Source organism: Mastigoproctus giganteus, chromosome 1 (genome assembly GCF_048544385.1).
Source record: "Mastigoproctus giganteus isolate SK-2022 chromosome 1, ASM4854438v1, whole genome shotgun sequence".
NCBI classification, from domain to species: domain Eukaryota; kingdom Metazoa; phylum Arthropoda; class Arachnida; order Uropygi; family Thelyphonidae; genus Mastigoproctus; species Mastigoproctus giganteus.
In genome coordinates this window covers 251,059,267-251,076,194 of record NC_143575.1, presented here as the reverse complement: position 1 = coordinate 251,076,194, position 16,928 = coordinate 251,059,267, and the positions used below count along the sequence as shown (strand labels likewise).

Here is a 16,928-nt window from a genome sequence, read left to right as displayed (position 1 = left end):
CCCCAAGTCCCTTTCATTCTCTACCACTGTCAGTGTAGTACCACAGAGTTGATACGTTGCTCTGGGGTTGCTGTTTCCCATGTGTAGTACTTTACATTTGTCAATGTTAAACTTCATTTGCCACCTCTCAGCCCATCTGCTCAACCTTTCCAGATCCTGTTGCAGCAGCATAGTGTCAGTAGTGTCCTTGACAACCCTGCCAACCTTTGTGTCATCTGCAAACTTGGACATTAAGCTTGATATACCATCATCAATATCATTTATAAATACAGAAAACAATAATGGACCCAACACTGAGCCCTGAGGGACTCCACTAATAACATTAGTCCACGATGAGCAGTGTCCATTGATTACCACTCTCTGTCTTCTCCCCCTCAACCACCCCTTTATCCATAGCAGCAATTTGCCTCCAATTTGTGTAGCAGTCTTCTATGTGCAACAGTATCAAAAGCCTTTCTAAGATCCAAGTATATAATATCAAAGTTATTCCCTGCATCCAGTTCTTTTGTGACTGCATCATAGTATCCAATCAAGTTGGTCAGGCAAGACTTCCCCTTAACAAAACCATGCTGTGTCTGAGCTATAACTGAAGTCTTGTCTAAATGATCCTGTAGTGCTTCTTTAACCAGTGCCTCCATTAATTTTCCTGGAACAGAAGTTAAGCTCACAGGTCTATAATTACTTGTGTCAGCCTTTGATCCTCCTTTGTGAATTGGGGTTACATTTGCACATTTCCAGTCTATGGGTACCTCCCCTGAGTCCAAGGAAGCTCTCATAATTATGGCTAAGGGTTTGCTTACTTCCTTTGCTGCCTCCTTTAATATAACTGGATAGCTCCCATCCACCCCGGGTGCCTTTCTTGTGTTTATCTTCAACAGTTTCTCCTCCACTTTACTCCCAGTTATTTCAAGATTCTGTAGCTTACTGCTAGAGTTGAATACACCTCTGGCATTCCCCTTGCTGAATAACTCCTCATGTGTGAATGTCGATGCAAAATATTCATTTAGTTTGTTAGCTACCTGAGCAGGATCATCAACAGTTGACCCATCAATATCAAGTGGACCAATCTGATTCATCCCCTTCCTTCTAGAGTTTACATAAGTAAAGAACTCTTTGCTGTTTTTCTTTGCATCCCTTGCCAAGGATTTCTCGTAATCTGCCTTCGCCTGCCTAACCTCCTTTGTAACTTGGTTGCATATCAACTTGTATCTATCATAGGCTTCTGTGTCATGTGTTAATTTGTAAGTATCCCATGCATTTTTCTTCTCTGCCATATGCCTCATTAGTTCATCTGACATCCATTTTGGCCTAAACCTTGAACAATATTTCTTAGTTGGTATGTAAAGCCTAGTAGCTTCCAAGATAAGTTCTTAGAATGCTTCCCATTTTGAATTTGCTGTTGGTAACATCATCAGTTGGTCCCACTGTATAGAATTTAAATACTGTCTCAGTCCATCGTAGTCACCTTTACGGAAGCAATAACCCTTCCCTTTACCCCTAATGGTAGTTACCTCTTTCAGTAAATCCCACTTCAGCACACTGTGATCACTGCCACCTAGTGGTTCATTTATCTGCAGATTCTTAATGCATGAAGAATCACTGCTGATAATCAAATCAAGAGTATTACTCCCTCTAGTTGCCTCCCGAACATGCTGATGTAGAAAACAATCATCCAATAAATCCACAAAAGCCCTGCTAGTGCGTGAGTAACCAGCCCCCAAATTCCAGTCAATATCTGGGAAATTAAAATCTCCCATTATAAGACTCTCTGATTTACTGGCCCACTCTATTTCCCTGTACAATTCCTTATTATACTCATCAGAGTCATTAGGCCTATGGCACACTCCTACTCTCAATTTTGATCTCCCAATGCTTATGTCACACCAAACTGACTCAACACTGCACTGCACTGTCCAGCGATGTCGACTGGCTTCACTTCCTTGGTTTTTATGTGTTTCTTAACTAATAGCATAACCCCTCCCCCCTTCCTATCCTGTCTATCCTTTCTGTAGACGTTGTACTCCCCAAATTGCAGTTCTGCATCCCTTATATCTGTGTGACACCACGTCTCTGATATCCCAACAATATCTGCCTTTGATGTTTTGAGCAATACCTCAAATTCATCAAATTTATTTACTAAACTCCTAGCATTGGTGTACACGCAAGTATACCTGCACCTGTTTCTATTCTTAGCTACCCTAACACAACCCGTGTGTTTACTTGTACCGCAATGGCTCCCAGCAGTCTCTGAAATACCATGCAACTTGTTTTTCAGGCTTCTGCTCATTCTAATAGAAGCAGTGCAAGAATCTCTTTCACCTCTGCCAATGGCTACTGTCAATCTATTGGTCTTTGTCTCCCCCCCAAGCTAGCAGTTTTCCGACCCACCTAACACTGCCTCGATAGCATCAGCAAATATTCTTGCACCCTTTCTATTTAAGTGTATCCCATCCCTGTAGAAGCAATCTCTCCTGTTAACAAGTACAGTCCAGGCTGAAAAAAATTCTACCCCTTGAGCCTTGCACAATCTTTCCAGGGCCGAATTGATCGACAAGGCTCTCATCATATACTCCCTCCTATCGTGTCTGGGCAGAATTGCAGACACTTTCAAATTCAACCCTAATTCTCGGCTTTTGTTCAACATCAACAGTGACCTGTACTTGTTAAGTAATTCTGCCGGTCTCCTAGTCTTAATATTATTAGTGCCAACGTGTACAACTATATCACCTTTTGTGCCCTTAAAAGATGATATTCGCTCTACAACGTCATTTTATTTTAGAAATGGAAAGGCTTTTGTTAATATGTATTAGGGAAAAGCAGATGAAGGGTGACACAGTGCCTAAGCAATATATCTGCAAACATGCTAAGCAGATCTATGATGATCCGAAACTTAAAGCTCCATCAACCAGTGGCAGTGCTGTGCACTTTGAAGACTTTAATGCCAGCAGAGGCCACACAAAAACAGGGTAAATATCAAGTGTTTGAAAGGCATGGAGAGGCATCTAGTGCTGATAAAGAAGCAGCTGATGCCATTAAAATTGAATTCCAAGAGTTTGTTGATCAGGAGGGCTTTGTTTTCCAGCAGGTTTTAATGTTGACAAAACTGGCCTCTTCTGGAAGCGAATGCCCAGGAGAACATACATCACTGAGAATGAAGCCAGTTTACCTCTGAGCATAAGCCTTTGAAAAATAAGCTCACTCTTCTGTTGAGTGCCAGTGCCTCTGGAGATTTTAAGCTGAAGCCTTTGCTGGGAGTGTTTTGGTGCCATAACAAAAAGGGCTGGGTTACAAGATATGTCTTCAGTGAATGGACATTTGAAGTTTTCTGTCCTTCAGTGAAGAGTTTGGGAAAAGGCCATGATCCCGACCTTATTCAATCTCTTTTTTTTTTTTTTTTTCCAAGTCAAATTTTTGCCACCCAATACCCTCTTCTTCAACCAATGAACCAGCAAGTGATTGCAAACTAAGAAAATCTATACCAAGAAATTGTTCGCAATTTGCTTTGCAGCAATTTATAGTGAAAATGCTGTCACACTCAAAGATTTTTGGAGTTCGAAGTTCATCATCCTGGACTGTGTAAGGCTGATCATAAGTTCTTGGAATGATGTTTCCACCAAGTGCTTAAATTCAGCTTGGAAAAACATCTGGCCTTTAATCATCCATAACTTTGACAGATTTGAAGATGATGGTGCTTTGACAAATGATATTGTCACCCATTGGTGAATCAATGGGTCTGGAGGTTGACAAAGAGGATGTTATTATTTGTTATTTGTTTTTTTTTTCTTAGGAGCATTAGCAACTAAGGCCATATTGCTCTGGGGATATGCGGTGGTCATTCCCTGACCTTTCCGCATCCTCTGTATTTGGTGGTCGTGGGCTCGAACCCCGGTCTAATCAAGAAGCATGTGCTACGCACTGCTACTCCTGCCCACCTGGCTACGGAGGCGCCTAAAGAGGATGTAGAGGACCTTATTAAAACTCATGGGCGTGAACTAACAACAGAGGAGCTACAAGAGGCAGAGAAAATTATGGTGAGTGACACTGAAGAAGAAAAAGAAGGCACCCAAAAAGTGTCAGCTGAAGAGTTGAAGACTCATTTCTTGTTGAGAGCATTTAAGAGAAGTGGTAAAAACCACCCCAACATTGAAAACACTGAACTCATGATGTACAAAATGAAAGATGAAGTCATTTCTGACTTCAGGAAGCTACAAGAAGTCATCAAAAACAGTCCACTTTGAACAGTTTCTCCAGGAACGACAAAAGACTGAAAAGACACCTGACCCCATCTAGTCCTACCATTGATTTCATCAGCCCTGCATTTCAAGTCTAAGATAAATGCTAATTTATCTTTTTTTTTTTTGTTTTGTTTTGTTTTTTTATTTTAAGATGTTTTATAACTATTTATTAAATAATCTTTATAAAACTTTTATTTTTAATGTAAAAATCAAGTATAACATATAAGAAATACTTATTTTATATGTTGTTAGGGTTCCTGTCAAGAGTTTAGAATGAATTACAGGAAATCAATGTATTATTGGTTTCAACTTACAGTATTTTCAATGCAGTGTGTTTTATGGATGTCTAGAAAGTAGGGTACACAAGGCTGCTATACCAAGTCATTTAGCAACATAGGAATGAAATCATAACATTATTTTTCTAGATCAGTGGTGTCCAACATTTTCCCATACAGGGGACATGTTCAAGGTCAGATTTCATGGGCCACACTGAGTGATTCAAGTGTGTTACATTTCCCATATCTTGTTACATGTAAAAGGATGTTTATATTTCATGTTACAATTTTTTATTTTAAGGCTATAAATAAAAAGTGCAAATTCCCAACACTTATGTGCAACAAATCTATGTCAGTGATTTATTTTTAGATTTTATTAAAATTATAAAAATATGACTTGTTTTTTAAAAAAAATACCTTACTTTTGTTTTTAAATGCTCACTTCAGAAAATTTATGAATAAATAAATATAATGATACACCTAACATTTTGTATTGTTTATTTTGTAACTTTTAACACTTCTTTTTGCAGCACACCTCTATAAATCATAAATCATAAGATTTATGCTTGGAATCATAGTGTCATTTTAAATTATATTCTTTTAAAACTGACAGTCTCCTTACCCACCAAACATACTGCTTTTTCATCGTACTCAGTGAATAAATAGTCTTCAGTCCACCTTTGATTAAAAACGTGACACTCCAAATCAACTATCTTCTTTCCAGTTTTAAGAATGATTTTTTAATTCAATGCAAATTAATAATAATTCAGTATAATGAACAAGTTATATCAAGATAGTAGAATTTCACAATATGAAAAGATGATACATACATAACTGTATTTGCACACATATGACTGCACTGGACACATTACGCGTAGTGGCCTGACTCTAAAATGTTTTAGTTCAATTTCAGTGCTGGCAGTACAAAAATTATTCACAGGCTGTAGATTGGACACCACTGTTCTACATAATTGCCAACACAGGTTTAGCACTTGATCCTAATGGATGAGTACAAGTAAGAATCTTCATCAGTCAAAAATTTCTTCTCCAACATGTGCCAGTTTGTACAAATATATTCTTCAAGTCACACACTGGAAATTGCTATTTTATAAATAATTTTCCAGTAGAAAATTGAATGAGGCTGAGTTATGTTCTGTAATCAGACTTCATTTTCACAGATGTACTTATTCGTGTTAATATCTTATGGGCATTTTAAATTAGAATATGAAAACTTGCAAAAATAATAGTTTTACTTCCAACAAGAAAGGTTAAAATACATGATTAATATAAAGGATATAGGGCAAATTAATATGAACAGGATCCGGATTAAATTTCAGAGTGTGTGAGTGCATACAGTGTAGTTTGCACAGTTCTAAAAATTACTGTAAAAGATTTGGTGGTAGATGGATTGCAGGTTCAAATTAACTTGAAATGAATTGTTTATTAATAAAAATTCAATTTGTGCATATATGCAAAACTGTATAGTTCAGATTTACTTTGCTCAAGGAATATCTTCTGTTTTTACCTATGACTTTTTCTGTGGTTGGTTCAAAACCTCATACTACTTGAACTGTATGTGCTGTGGCACCATGGAACATGATTATGCTTTTTAGTTTCTTTTCACATGTTCCTCATTCGCAGAAACAAAATCATTGTGAAATTCTATCAGTGTATTGTCTGGGACTACAGAAACTGGATGTGCCTTGCACCTTCCAGTTTTTTATATTCCATATTCATACTAACTGCATTCAATATTAATATGTGTGGGTCATTCTTCTAGCTGTTACTTTGCATACTATTGCTTCCTACCATGTAAGAAATTATGCTTTCTATTCTGTACATCCATTTTCTTTTTGCATACTGTTTTTAGACATCTCCACCATACATATCACTGTACTTGTTTAAGTATGAGTATATTTTTATGTAACGTGCTCATTTGTTGCTTTTAGTAAATGGTCTTGATGAAAGCCCTATGAGCCCTACACAGGAACGAACAGATATAAAACTTGCTGAGTCTACTGAAACTGATGCAGAACCTCTTTCATCCTGTATAGAAGATAGTACAAATACAAAATCACCTACCTCCAACCTTGAAATGGATCAAGATTCAACCGACTCTGTACTTCTACTAGGAACTGGATCTCAAAAGCTTGCTAATTGTACACCAACACTGACAACTTCTGGAAGTAGTTGCAGTAGTGAACAGGTGTCTCCCCATGTGGGAGAATCAAAAGTTGTAGGACAGCATAAATTTGTTTCTGGTGTCAAACATTCCAAATCAGGTACTTTTTAAAATTTTTAATTTTGAATCTAAACAAACTCATTTAAATCATGTACAGCATTAGTGCACAAGTTGGAAAAATAGCATCCAATAGTTTACTATGTAACAATATGCACTAGCAGTAAATAGCATATACTTCTCCTTTGGGGGATAGTATTTATTTATTTGAAATGAAAAGCTAACTTATGGAGACATACTAATGAACACATCACAATGAGTACATATTGATGCTTTTTCCAACTCATTTACATTGAATATTTATAGCTGTCATATTTCTGCTCTAAATTTACTTAAATTATATACTTAAAAATCTGTACCCTGGAAATAAGAGTTCAAAATATGAATTATACCTGAACTGATTATATATAAATAAGACAATTTTTTTATAGTATAAAGTCTAATGCAATAAAAAAATATTTTTATAATGATAAAGAAAACAGTTAATTTGTAATTTGTGCTAAATTTCCGCATGACATTTGTATTAAAATTGTATTATATTAAAAGGTTTTAAAGAATGTTATTATTAAACATTGAATAATATGCACTAAAATATATGCAAAACACGACAATATATGAAAATATTCCCTGAAATGCTACATATAGTAACATCTTTGCATATACAGCCACTCCCCGACTTATGTAAGGTTTGCATTCCACTGAACTCTACGTAAGTTGGAATTTTACATAAGTCAGAATTTCTCTAAATGCTTATGCAGCACTCGCAAATTTGATTGAAGCAAAAAAGAAATGTTCGACGAACGTGTAAACAGAATTAGTAATTCAATTTTTTTATCTCATGCGCAGGGAAAATGACAAAAGTGTACAAAATTACAAAAGTTTCAAAATCATAAAATTACAAAAAAGAGAGGAGATGGGCATAACATCAGCAAGTTTTACCTTTCCATCATCATTGCCAGAATTAACTCTCCAGCTGATAAGCACACCGCTGCAGAAGTTGAGGGCTATAGAGATTTAGAAGGGGTTTTTTCCAACAAATCAAAAAATTTCTCTGCAGCTGCAGAATCGGCACTGGTGACTTCACCATATACTTTAATGTTTTGGAAACCAGTGCAATGCTTGAACCTATTAAACCACTAGTTGCTTGCCACGAACTTGGCTTGGTGGTCACCGTACTTATCCTTAATATCTTCATAAATGCTTCTTGCTTTTGTGTGAATGCCCATTGGACTCAGGGGAACTTGCTTCTGAATCTGATTTTCCATCCATATTATTAATAGCTTTTCCATCTTCAATATAGCACCTGAAGTTTTGTGATCACTGCTGAACTTAATGCGTTGATCCTTTAACATGTTCTTTTATACGCACACTGTCCCTTAAAATAGTATGCACTGTTGAAGCAACAAGACCTAATTCCATGCAATAGATGACAAACTTTGACCTGCTTCGTACTTCTTAATTAATCATCTTAAGTTCTAAATCAATTTTGTTTCATTTCCTAGCACTTCCAGCATTTGCACTTTCCGTTGGTCCCTTTCCCTCCACCATTGTAATAAGTAAATAGGAATGAAGAGAAGATTCTGAAAATTTATTTAAGTTTTTTATATGATTGAAGATTTCAGTGAAGGGGAACTCATTTCACCATAATACCATAACGTAAAAACACACAGAATTCCAGTTATCGTTATTATCACAAATGCAATAAGATTGAGTTTATAATAGATTGCGCTAACAGAAAAGCCTAATAAACCGGAGAGTGCAAATTGTTTTTATTGTTTTATGGTAGGGACCTCCAGTAATGTGTTTTATAAAAATATCACAAAGGCATTCAAAATGATTCTTATAACAGAACATATGACGATGAAAGTGTGGTGCAATTTCCATTATAAAAATGACCTTTTAGAGAGATAAATAGCTTAGTTATACAAGGTGTCTCAAAAATATTGGTACAAACGTTTAGGGGAGGTAGGTAATATCTAAAGGAATATGAATCGCATAGGAACCTATAACCGGAAACGTCCCCGTAAGTCAGTAGATGCCGCTGTTCATCAGTTCGTGAGAGAAAAAATTTCTGGTTTACTCATTCAAGCAGTAGTTGCCGCACGAAGAGCATGCATCGATATACGAACTGTGATCTGGTAGACATGCACCTAGTATATGGATTAGCAGAGGGCAATAAACGAGCCTCTCAACAAATTTATGGAGAACACTTCCCAGGCAGACATGTACCGGACCACCATTTGTTTGCACGTGTGCATCAAAATTTTTGCGATTATGGGTCATTTAGAGGCAACACGAGTAGTGCGGGCAGACCACGTTCGACGCGAACTCCCACCCTGGAAGAAAGTGTGTTGAATGCCGTCCAGAATAATCCTACTACCAGCACATGTGCCATTGCCTCTGCCTTAGGAGTGTCTCATTGCAGTGTACAGCATGTCTGGCATGACAATTCCTTACACCCCTTTCATCTCCAAAGGGTTCAGTTACTGCTCCCCCAATATCATCCTGCACGTGTGGCTTTTGTGCAGTTTCTCCAAGAAAGTACTCAAGACTTGAATTTTCCAGCCTATGTTTCGTTAATGGATGAGGCTTATTCAATCGGCAAATGCTCGTGTTGGCACACTGTGTGCGCCCCCATGCAGCACAACATCGCTTCGCAATAAATGTGTGGGCAGGTATGGTCGGCGACTGCTTAGTCGGCCCATACCTGTTACCATCCCGCATGAACTCCGCTAAATATCGGATCTTTCTTGAACAAGCTCTACCAAGGTTACTTGACGGTGTTCCAGCAAATGTGAGACGCAACATTTGGTTTCAACATGACTGGGCGCCTGCCCATTATGGAAGGTGTGTTCATGACCATTTGAACAGGCGTTTTTGGCGTTGATGGATTGGCCGTGGAGACTCGTTGCCTGGCCCCCATGCTCACCTGGTTTATCGAGCCTTGATTTCTTTCTGTGGGGGGCCCTCAAATCTATCGTGTATGAATCGCCTGTGGAGACGGAAATGGATCTCGTGGCGAGACTTGTCTGCGTTGCTGCTACTGTCAAAGAAACTCCAGGTGTGTTCGACGGTGTCCGCCAATCCATGCTACATCGGTGTCACGCATGCATCGCGTCTCATGGTTGAACCTTCGAGCAACTGCTGTAACATCATGAAATACATCCATCTCGTACTCCATTGTTAATATTATGTCAAATAAACGTTTGCCACTAATTACTGTCTTGTGTCATTTCTGCTTCTTGTTTCCCTGCTACTGCTTTCCCGTGACGTTTCTGGTTATGGGTTCCTATGTGATTCGCATTCCTTTAGATGTTACCTATCTACCCTAAACGTTTGTACCAATATTTTTGAGACACCCCGTATAGTGAAAATTTCAACTTCCGAGGTCTTGGAACAAATTACCAAAAAAAAAAAAAAAAAAAACAATGTATTATTGAGTTCACATTACAATATTTTCATGATAACTCCAGTTATTCCTACAGGATGCAAAATATGTTTCTGCAATTTTTTGAAGTTTGCAGTGGCCGGCCAAAACTTATGTAAAATCGAGTGTTACATAAGCCAGGGAGCAGCTGTATTATGCATTTATTTATTAATAAATAAATGTAATAAAGAAATTGAATTACAATTTTTTTTGTATTCAGGATTTAAAAGTTTTTTTATATGGAATAATCTCATTTTACAGTAAAAAGAAATATTTTTCAGTGTGATCCATTGTAAATTTGTGCCATTTATTGGCCAAAATCACTTTAAAAGCAGAAGACTATCTTTCTGGTCTATGGAAATGACTGGGCTAAACTTGAAAATGTGAGCCCTTGAAGCCTCTACTGGAAATATAAGTTCCTGCTCATTTACATTTTAACATTAACAGAGTCATCTGTTTTCATGAAGTATGTTTGTTTGTTTGTTATTTGGTTTTTAGGAGCATTAGCAACTAAGCCCATATTGCTCCGGGAATATGCGGTGGTCATTCCCTGACCTTTCCGCATCCTCCGTATTTGGTGGTGACGGGCTCGAACCCCAGTCTAATCAAGAAGAGTGTGCTACGCACTGCTGCTCCATGAAGTATGAAATTCAGAGTTATTTTTTAGAACATTATTAAATTTAATTCTTATTTTCTCTCCATTGTCTCAAGAGATGGTTGAAAGTGTTCTTTCTGTTGGGAAACTTTCTCAAAGAAAGTTTCCGCATGCTAAAAGTTTGGTTGTAGCATGGGGAAACTTTTGGAATTAGGAAAATTTTGGAAACTTTTGGAATTATTGAGACTCATCATGAAACCGATCATGATGAGTCTCAATAAACAGCACATGTTTTCTAATTAAAGAATCAGGAATAACTGCCTTAGCAATGCCATTAGCTGCAGCATCCACTTATCCAAAACACTGGCAACTTTTTTTTATAGAATCATAGTTTTTTTTAGCATAAAAACAATGCTACACATAACCATGTTCCCCACCTTGTCAAAATAGACTTTGGTGGAAGCAGAAGGCCCAGGTTGCAAATCTTTGTATATCTATGCATTTAAGGGCTTTTATGAAATCTTTTTTCTTTTTTCTTTTTTTTTTTTTTTTACACAATAAATTACTAACTTTGCCATAATTCTCCTGAATTGTTTCTGGAAGCCCATATAAGCCCTGAGCTAAAAGCAAGTAACATGAATATGTTTGAATAGAAAACTTGTATTATGGAAGTTGTTTTTATCATATATATAGCAATGACACTAACAAAAGCATAGATTTTTTTTTGCCATGGATAAAATATCAGTCTGGCTATAAGTACAATTAATTATTCGCAAGTCTTGTAGGTAATTCACATTTTCAAGAACCTTACAAGCAAGCAAGTGTGAACAAGAAGTGCTCTAATTTCCAACATAGTAAATGTGCGATATAACAGCCGCAAGCATCTTCCATCCATGATATCATCAGTGAGTTTCATAGCTTAGGATAAAAGCAACTAATCTGGTAATTTTTCCTTGTCTCCCCCCCCCACAATGTGCAATGTTTGTGTTCACATATTAGTCAATCTCAAAGTTCTTCCTGCGCAGAACATTCCTTTCATGAACAACACAAAGGGCAATACTTCCATCCATAATGAATTCCCTTCCATGATTGGCAAGCCATTATTCCATAAGTTTAGCAGCAGATTTGATTTTTGGCATTTTGCATGAAAGCTCAAACTGCCTATACTGTAAGTTTTTTAACTGAACTATTATTGTTACATATTCAAAGAATATACTCTCGTGCAAAGTTATTGATAGCACGAGAATTAAAAGTAAAACGCTACTGATATCTTTTCCTGTGCTAATGTTATTGTAATATTTTAATGTTTTCAATCACATTTTCGAGTTTAACAAAATTTGCAATGTTGCTAGTAATATTTGTGTTGTATACAAACACGTGTAATCTGATGTCTAGTCATTATCTTAGTGAGACCTTTCAGGAGTACTTCTTAGATCTTCACTTTTCATATGTTGGGCTCTAGGTGAGGGGGAAGGATTACTTCTTAGTTTTGCACCTTTGATATGTGAGGTTTAGGTGCACGAGATGGACGGGGGGTATACTCGCACATCTTGTTTGAAGGTTGATCCAAACAATGTGTCTGTTAATATCAAATTGTCTTAATTTTTTTAGTACTTTCTGCCATCTCTTATCTGTATTTGCAACTAATTGTAGAAACTTATAATAGATGGCAGCGCAAAAATGTTTTTTTGAAAATCTGAGATCCTCTTGACCTCAGTTGTGATTTTTGCTTACAGAAGTCTAAATTAAAGGACTGCTATAGAATTAAGATCAGCGATCACTTTAACATGGAAGAATAGCTCTTCGAAGATTGAGTGCACGTCTTTTGATCATCACATGATGGCCACCTCAACTACAACTCTGCCTAACAGAGCTCAGAAAACTGTGACTATTATGGAAGATATGATAATCTCTAAGCAGCAGCTAATTAGTGTGATAAATGGCCTGTCCAACAAGGCCACATCCAGACCTTATGACTTCCCACTACTTATGGTTAAGGTGTGTTCAATGTATGTAATGGATATCCTCCTTGACATCTTCCAGTGCACCATACTGAAAATTTTAATAAGCTTATACATTCAGTAATTATTCACCATTGTTTCACTTACAGACCATCCTACCTTCTTACAGTCTTGCTTGACACAGGTCCGTGATCTTGAATCTGGATACTCTTTTCAGTGTTAAATCTGCTTTTGATAATGTATGAATTCCTAAACTTACATACATCAAAGGAATACTTCAAGGCATCAATTCGAATAATCAGCATCATGGCATCTTTGCTACAGGGTAGACAGTTAATTATATCTAGTGGATCTCACCAGAAAACTATTTTTGCAATAAGGAGTGTACCCCATGATGGGTTGATGTTAACCACCTATATTGGCATTCCTAGCAATAAATCCAAATATCAGCTCCTACACTGATCATCACATCCTTGTTTAGGAATGGCATCCAAATTATTGTTAATGCTGAGTGAATCCAGAAGGTTTCATCCCATAGGGATCTGTGCCTCGAGTGACATAAAGACCTAAATTTCAAAGAATACTCCCCAAACACTAAGAAAACTTATACTGCATCCTTGGCCATCACCAAGAACTTGTAGGCTGCTACAATGTTAAACTGATTGACCAATACCTTAAGAAATGTCTCACATTTCTTAAGGTATTGACCTTCAAAATCTGGTCCTCTGTACTGGAAGCTCACGTGTTCTCAATAGAAACATGTCCACGCTTGCTAAATTGATAGCAAACTTGCCGAATTGGCACCCCATCTGTGGAAGATATTGTCTCACTTCCAAAAACAAGAAATGGAAACTAGCAGAATCAGAACCTTCCACTCAGTTTAATACTCATCAACCTGGACTCATTAAGAGGGATGTTCCCAAGTAATCATCTAGAATTTCAACACCTTATGCATATATCCAAATAAGTTCAAAGACAATAAAGGTCTACAGATGTCAAATTCTAAATCAAATTGCCACAATTAGCATAAAAGCCAGAGCTATAATTTATATCAGTAAATTATAGTATGTATTCAAGGTATTAAACAAAATTTTTTGTTTGATACCTTGAAATCTCTGCACATAAATTTTGATTTCAATCTGACTGGTGGTTTTTTTTTTTTTTTTTTTTTTTTTTGCAGTTCTGAATGAAGTGAAGTGTCACAATGGAAAAAGTGGAGTACAGCTATGTGATTTGGTTCGTCTTTCTGCAAGGGAAATCACCCTAAACAATCCATAAAGAAATGGTTGCTGTTTATGGAGAAGACTGCAGAATACAGCATTGTTATGCATTGGTATAAAAAATTCAAATATGGAAGAACTTCAGTGCATGATGAAGAAATCCCAGGATGCCCAGCAACTACTGTAACATAAGAGAGTGTTGTAAAAATTGAGGCATTAATCTTGGAAGAGCGCTGTACTAGCATCAAAGAACTAGCTGCAGAGCTCCAAAGCTCCATATTAGTGTAAGGTCTGGAGAGAACATTTTCTATCAATAGTTGCATATGAGTAAGGTGTCTGATAGATGGGTTCCCTGACTTATGAGTCCTTACCAGAAGAAGGAAAGGGCACAGTGTACACATGAAATATTGTCGATGTGCCAAGAAAAGCAGGAGGAGTTTCTTCACAACTAGTCACCATTAGCATTAGCATTAGTAGAGGCATATGATGCAAGAAAGCAAGCTTATGGAGCATCAGCCAAAAAAAAAAAAAAAAACCGACTTCACCCCTCCGTTCGTCCGAAATACCTGTCCAGCTGAGCCTTCAATTTATTTAGGCTATCAACTTCCACGACAAGGGATGGAAGTCTGTTCCACCAACCAACTACCCACTGGCTAAAGGCAAATTTTCGCACGTCTGTCCTACATCTGTCTTTCCTCAATTTGAATTTATGCCCTCTCAGGTGATTATTCTGAGCAAGAGGAAGAATCCCATCAGCATTGAGCATGCTCAAACCATTTAAGGCTTTATACACCTCTATCAGATCACCTCACTGGTGCCTAGTATCCAGACACTGTAATTTACAAAACTTAAGCCTTTCTTCGTAAGAGCAACCCTTTGTTCCATTCACCAATCTTGTTGCCCTTCTCTGTACTCGTTCCAGCAGCTCTACATCCTTCTTGAAATGAGGCCTCCAGACCTGTATACAGTACTCAAGGTGTAAATTGCCTTATACAAGGGAATAATCACCTCCTTATCCCTGCTAGAAAAATTCCTGTATATCATTGATAAGACACCGTGAACTACTCTTGCAGCCCGTCTGCACTGCTCAGAGAACTTCATATCTGCCTGCACATTTACCCCCAGGTCCTTTTCATTCTCTACCACTATCAGTGTAGTACCTCAGAGTTGATACGTTGCTCTGGGGTTGCTGTTTCCCATATGTAGTAATTTACATTTGTCAATGTTAAACTTCATTTGCCACCTCTCAGCCCACCTGCTCAACTTTTCTAGATCGTGTTGCAGCAGCTTACTGTCATTAGTGTCATTAACAACCCTGCAGTATGTATTGTCTGCAAACTTGGACATTGAGCCTGATATACCATCATCAATATCATTGATGAATACAGAAAACAATAATTGACCCAACACTGAACCCTGAGGGACTCCACTAATAACATTAGTCCACGATGAGCAGTGTCCATTGATTACCACTCTGTCTTCTCCCCCTCAACCACCCCTTTATCCATAGCAGCAATTTGCCTCCAATGCCACACTGCTCCAATTTGTGCAGCAGTCTTCCATGTGCAACAGTATCAAAAGCCTTTCTAAGATCCAAGTATATAATATCAGTTATTCCCTGCATCCAGTTCTTTTGTGACTGCATCATAGTATCCAGTCAAATTGGTCAGGCAAGACTTCCCCTTAACAAAACCATGCTATGTCCAAGCTATAACTGAAGTCTTGTCTAGATGATCCTCCAGTGCCTCCATTAATTTCTCTGGAACAGAAGTTAAACTCACAGGTCTATAATTACTTATGTCGGCCTTTGATCCTCCTTTGTGAATTGGGGTTACATTTGCACATCTCCAGTCTGTGGGTACCTCCCCTGAGTCCAAGAAAGCTCTCATAATTATGCCTAAGGGTTTGCTTACTTCCTTTGCTGCCTCCTTTAATATAACTGGATAGATCCCATCCACCCCAGATGCCTTTCTTGTGTTTATCTTCAACAATTTCTCCTCCACTTGACTCTCAGTTATTACAAGATTCTCTAGCTTACTGCCAGAGTTGAATACACCTCTGGCATTCCCCTCGCTGAATAACTCCTCATGTTTGAATGTCGGTGCAAAATATTCATTTAGTTTTTTAGCCACCTGAGCAGGATCATCAACAGTTGACCCATCGATATCAAGTGGACCAATCTGATTCATCCCCTTCCTTCTAGAGTTTACATAAATAAAGAACTATTTGCTGTTTTTCTTTGCATCCATTGCCAAAGATTTCTCGTAATCTGCCTTTGCCTGCCTTACCTCCTTTGTAACTTGGTTACAGATCAACTTGTATCTATCATAGGCTTCTGTGTCACATGTTAATTTATATGTATCCCATGCATTTTTCCTCTCTGTCATGTGTCTCATTAGTTCATCTGACACGGCGCCTCCGTAGCCAGGTGGGAAGGAGCAGCAGTGCGTAGCACACGCTTCTTGATTAGACCGGGGTTCGAGCCCATCACCACCAAATAGGGAGCATGCAGAAAGGTCAGGGAATGACCACTGCACCGGAGCAATATGGCCTTAGTTGCTAATGCTCCTAAAAAAAAAACCAAACCAAACCGTTCATCTGACAACCATTTAGGCCTGAACCTTGAACAATACTTCTTATTTGGAATGTAAAGCCTAGTAGCTTCCAAGATAAGTTCTTTGAATGCTTCCCATTTTGAATTTGCTGTTGGTAACATCTTCAGTTGGTCCCACTGTATAAAATTTAAATACTGTCTCAGACCATCGTAGTCGCCTTTACGAAAGCAATAACCCTTCCCTTTACCCCTGATGGTAGTTACCTCTTTGAGTAAATCCCACTTTAGCACAATGTGATCACTGCCGCCTAGTGGTTCCTTTATCTGCAGATTCTTAATGCATGAAGAATCACATGCTGATGTAGAAAACAATCATCCAATAAATCCACAAAAGCCTTGCTAGTGTGTGAGTGACCAACCCA

At 37.8% G+C, this 16,928-nt stretch overlaps 1 protein-coding gene across 1 annotated transcript in view; it reads left to right on the top strand.

The window, feature by feature from the left end:
* Positions 1-16,928, top strand: part of LOC150091753 (uncharacterized) — a 285,842-nt gene that overhangs the window by 219,239 nt on the left and 49,675 nt on the right. The window contains exon 19 of the mRNA XM_090376803.1: positions 6,460-6,792. Coding sequence (XP_090232929.1) covers positions 6,460-6,792 — 333 coding nt within the window. The remainder of the gene's footprint in view (positions 1-6,459; positions 6,793-16,928) is intronic.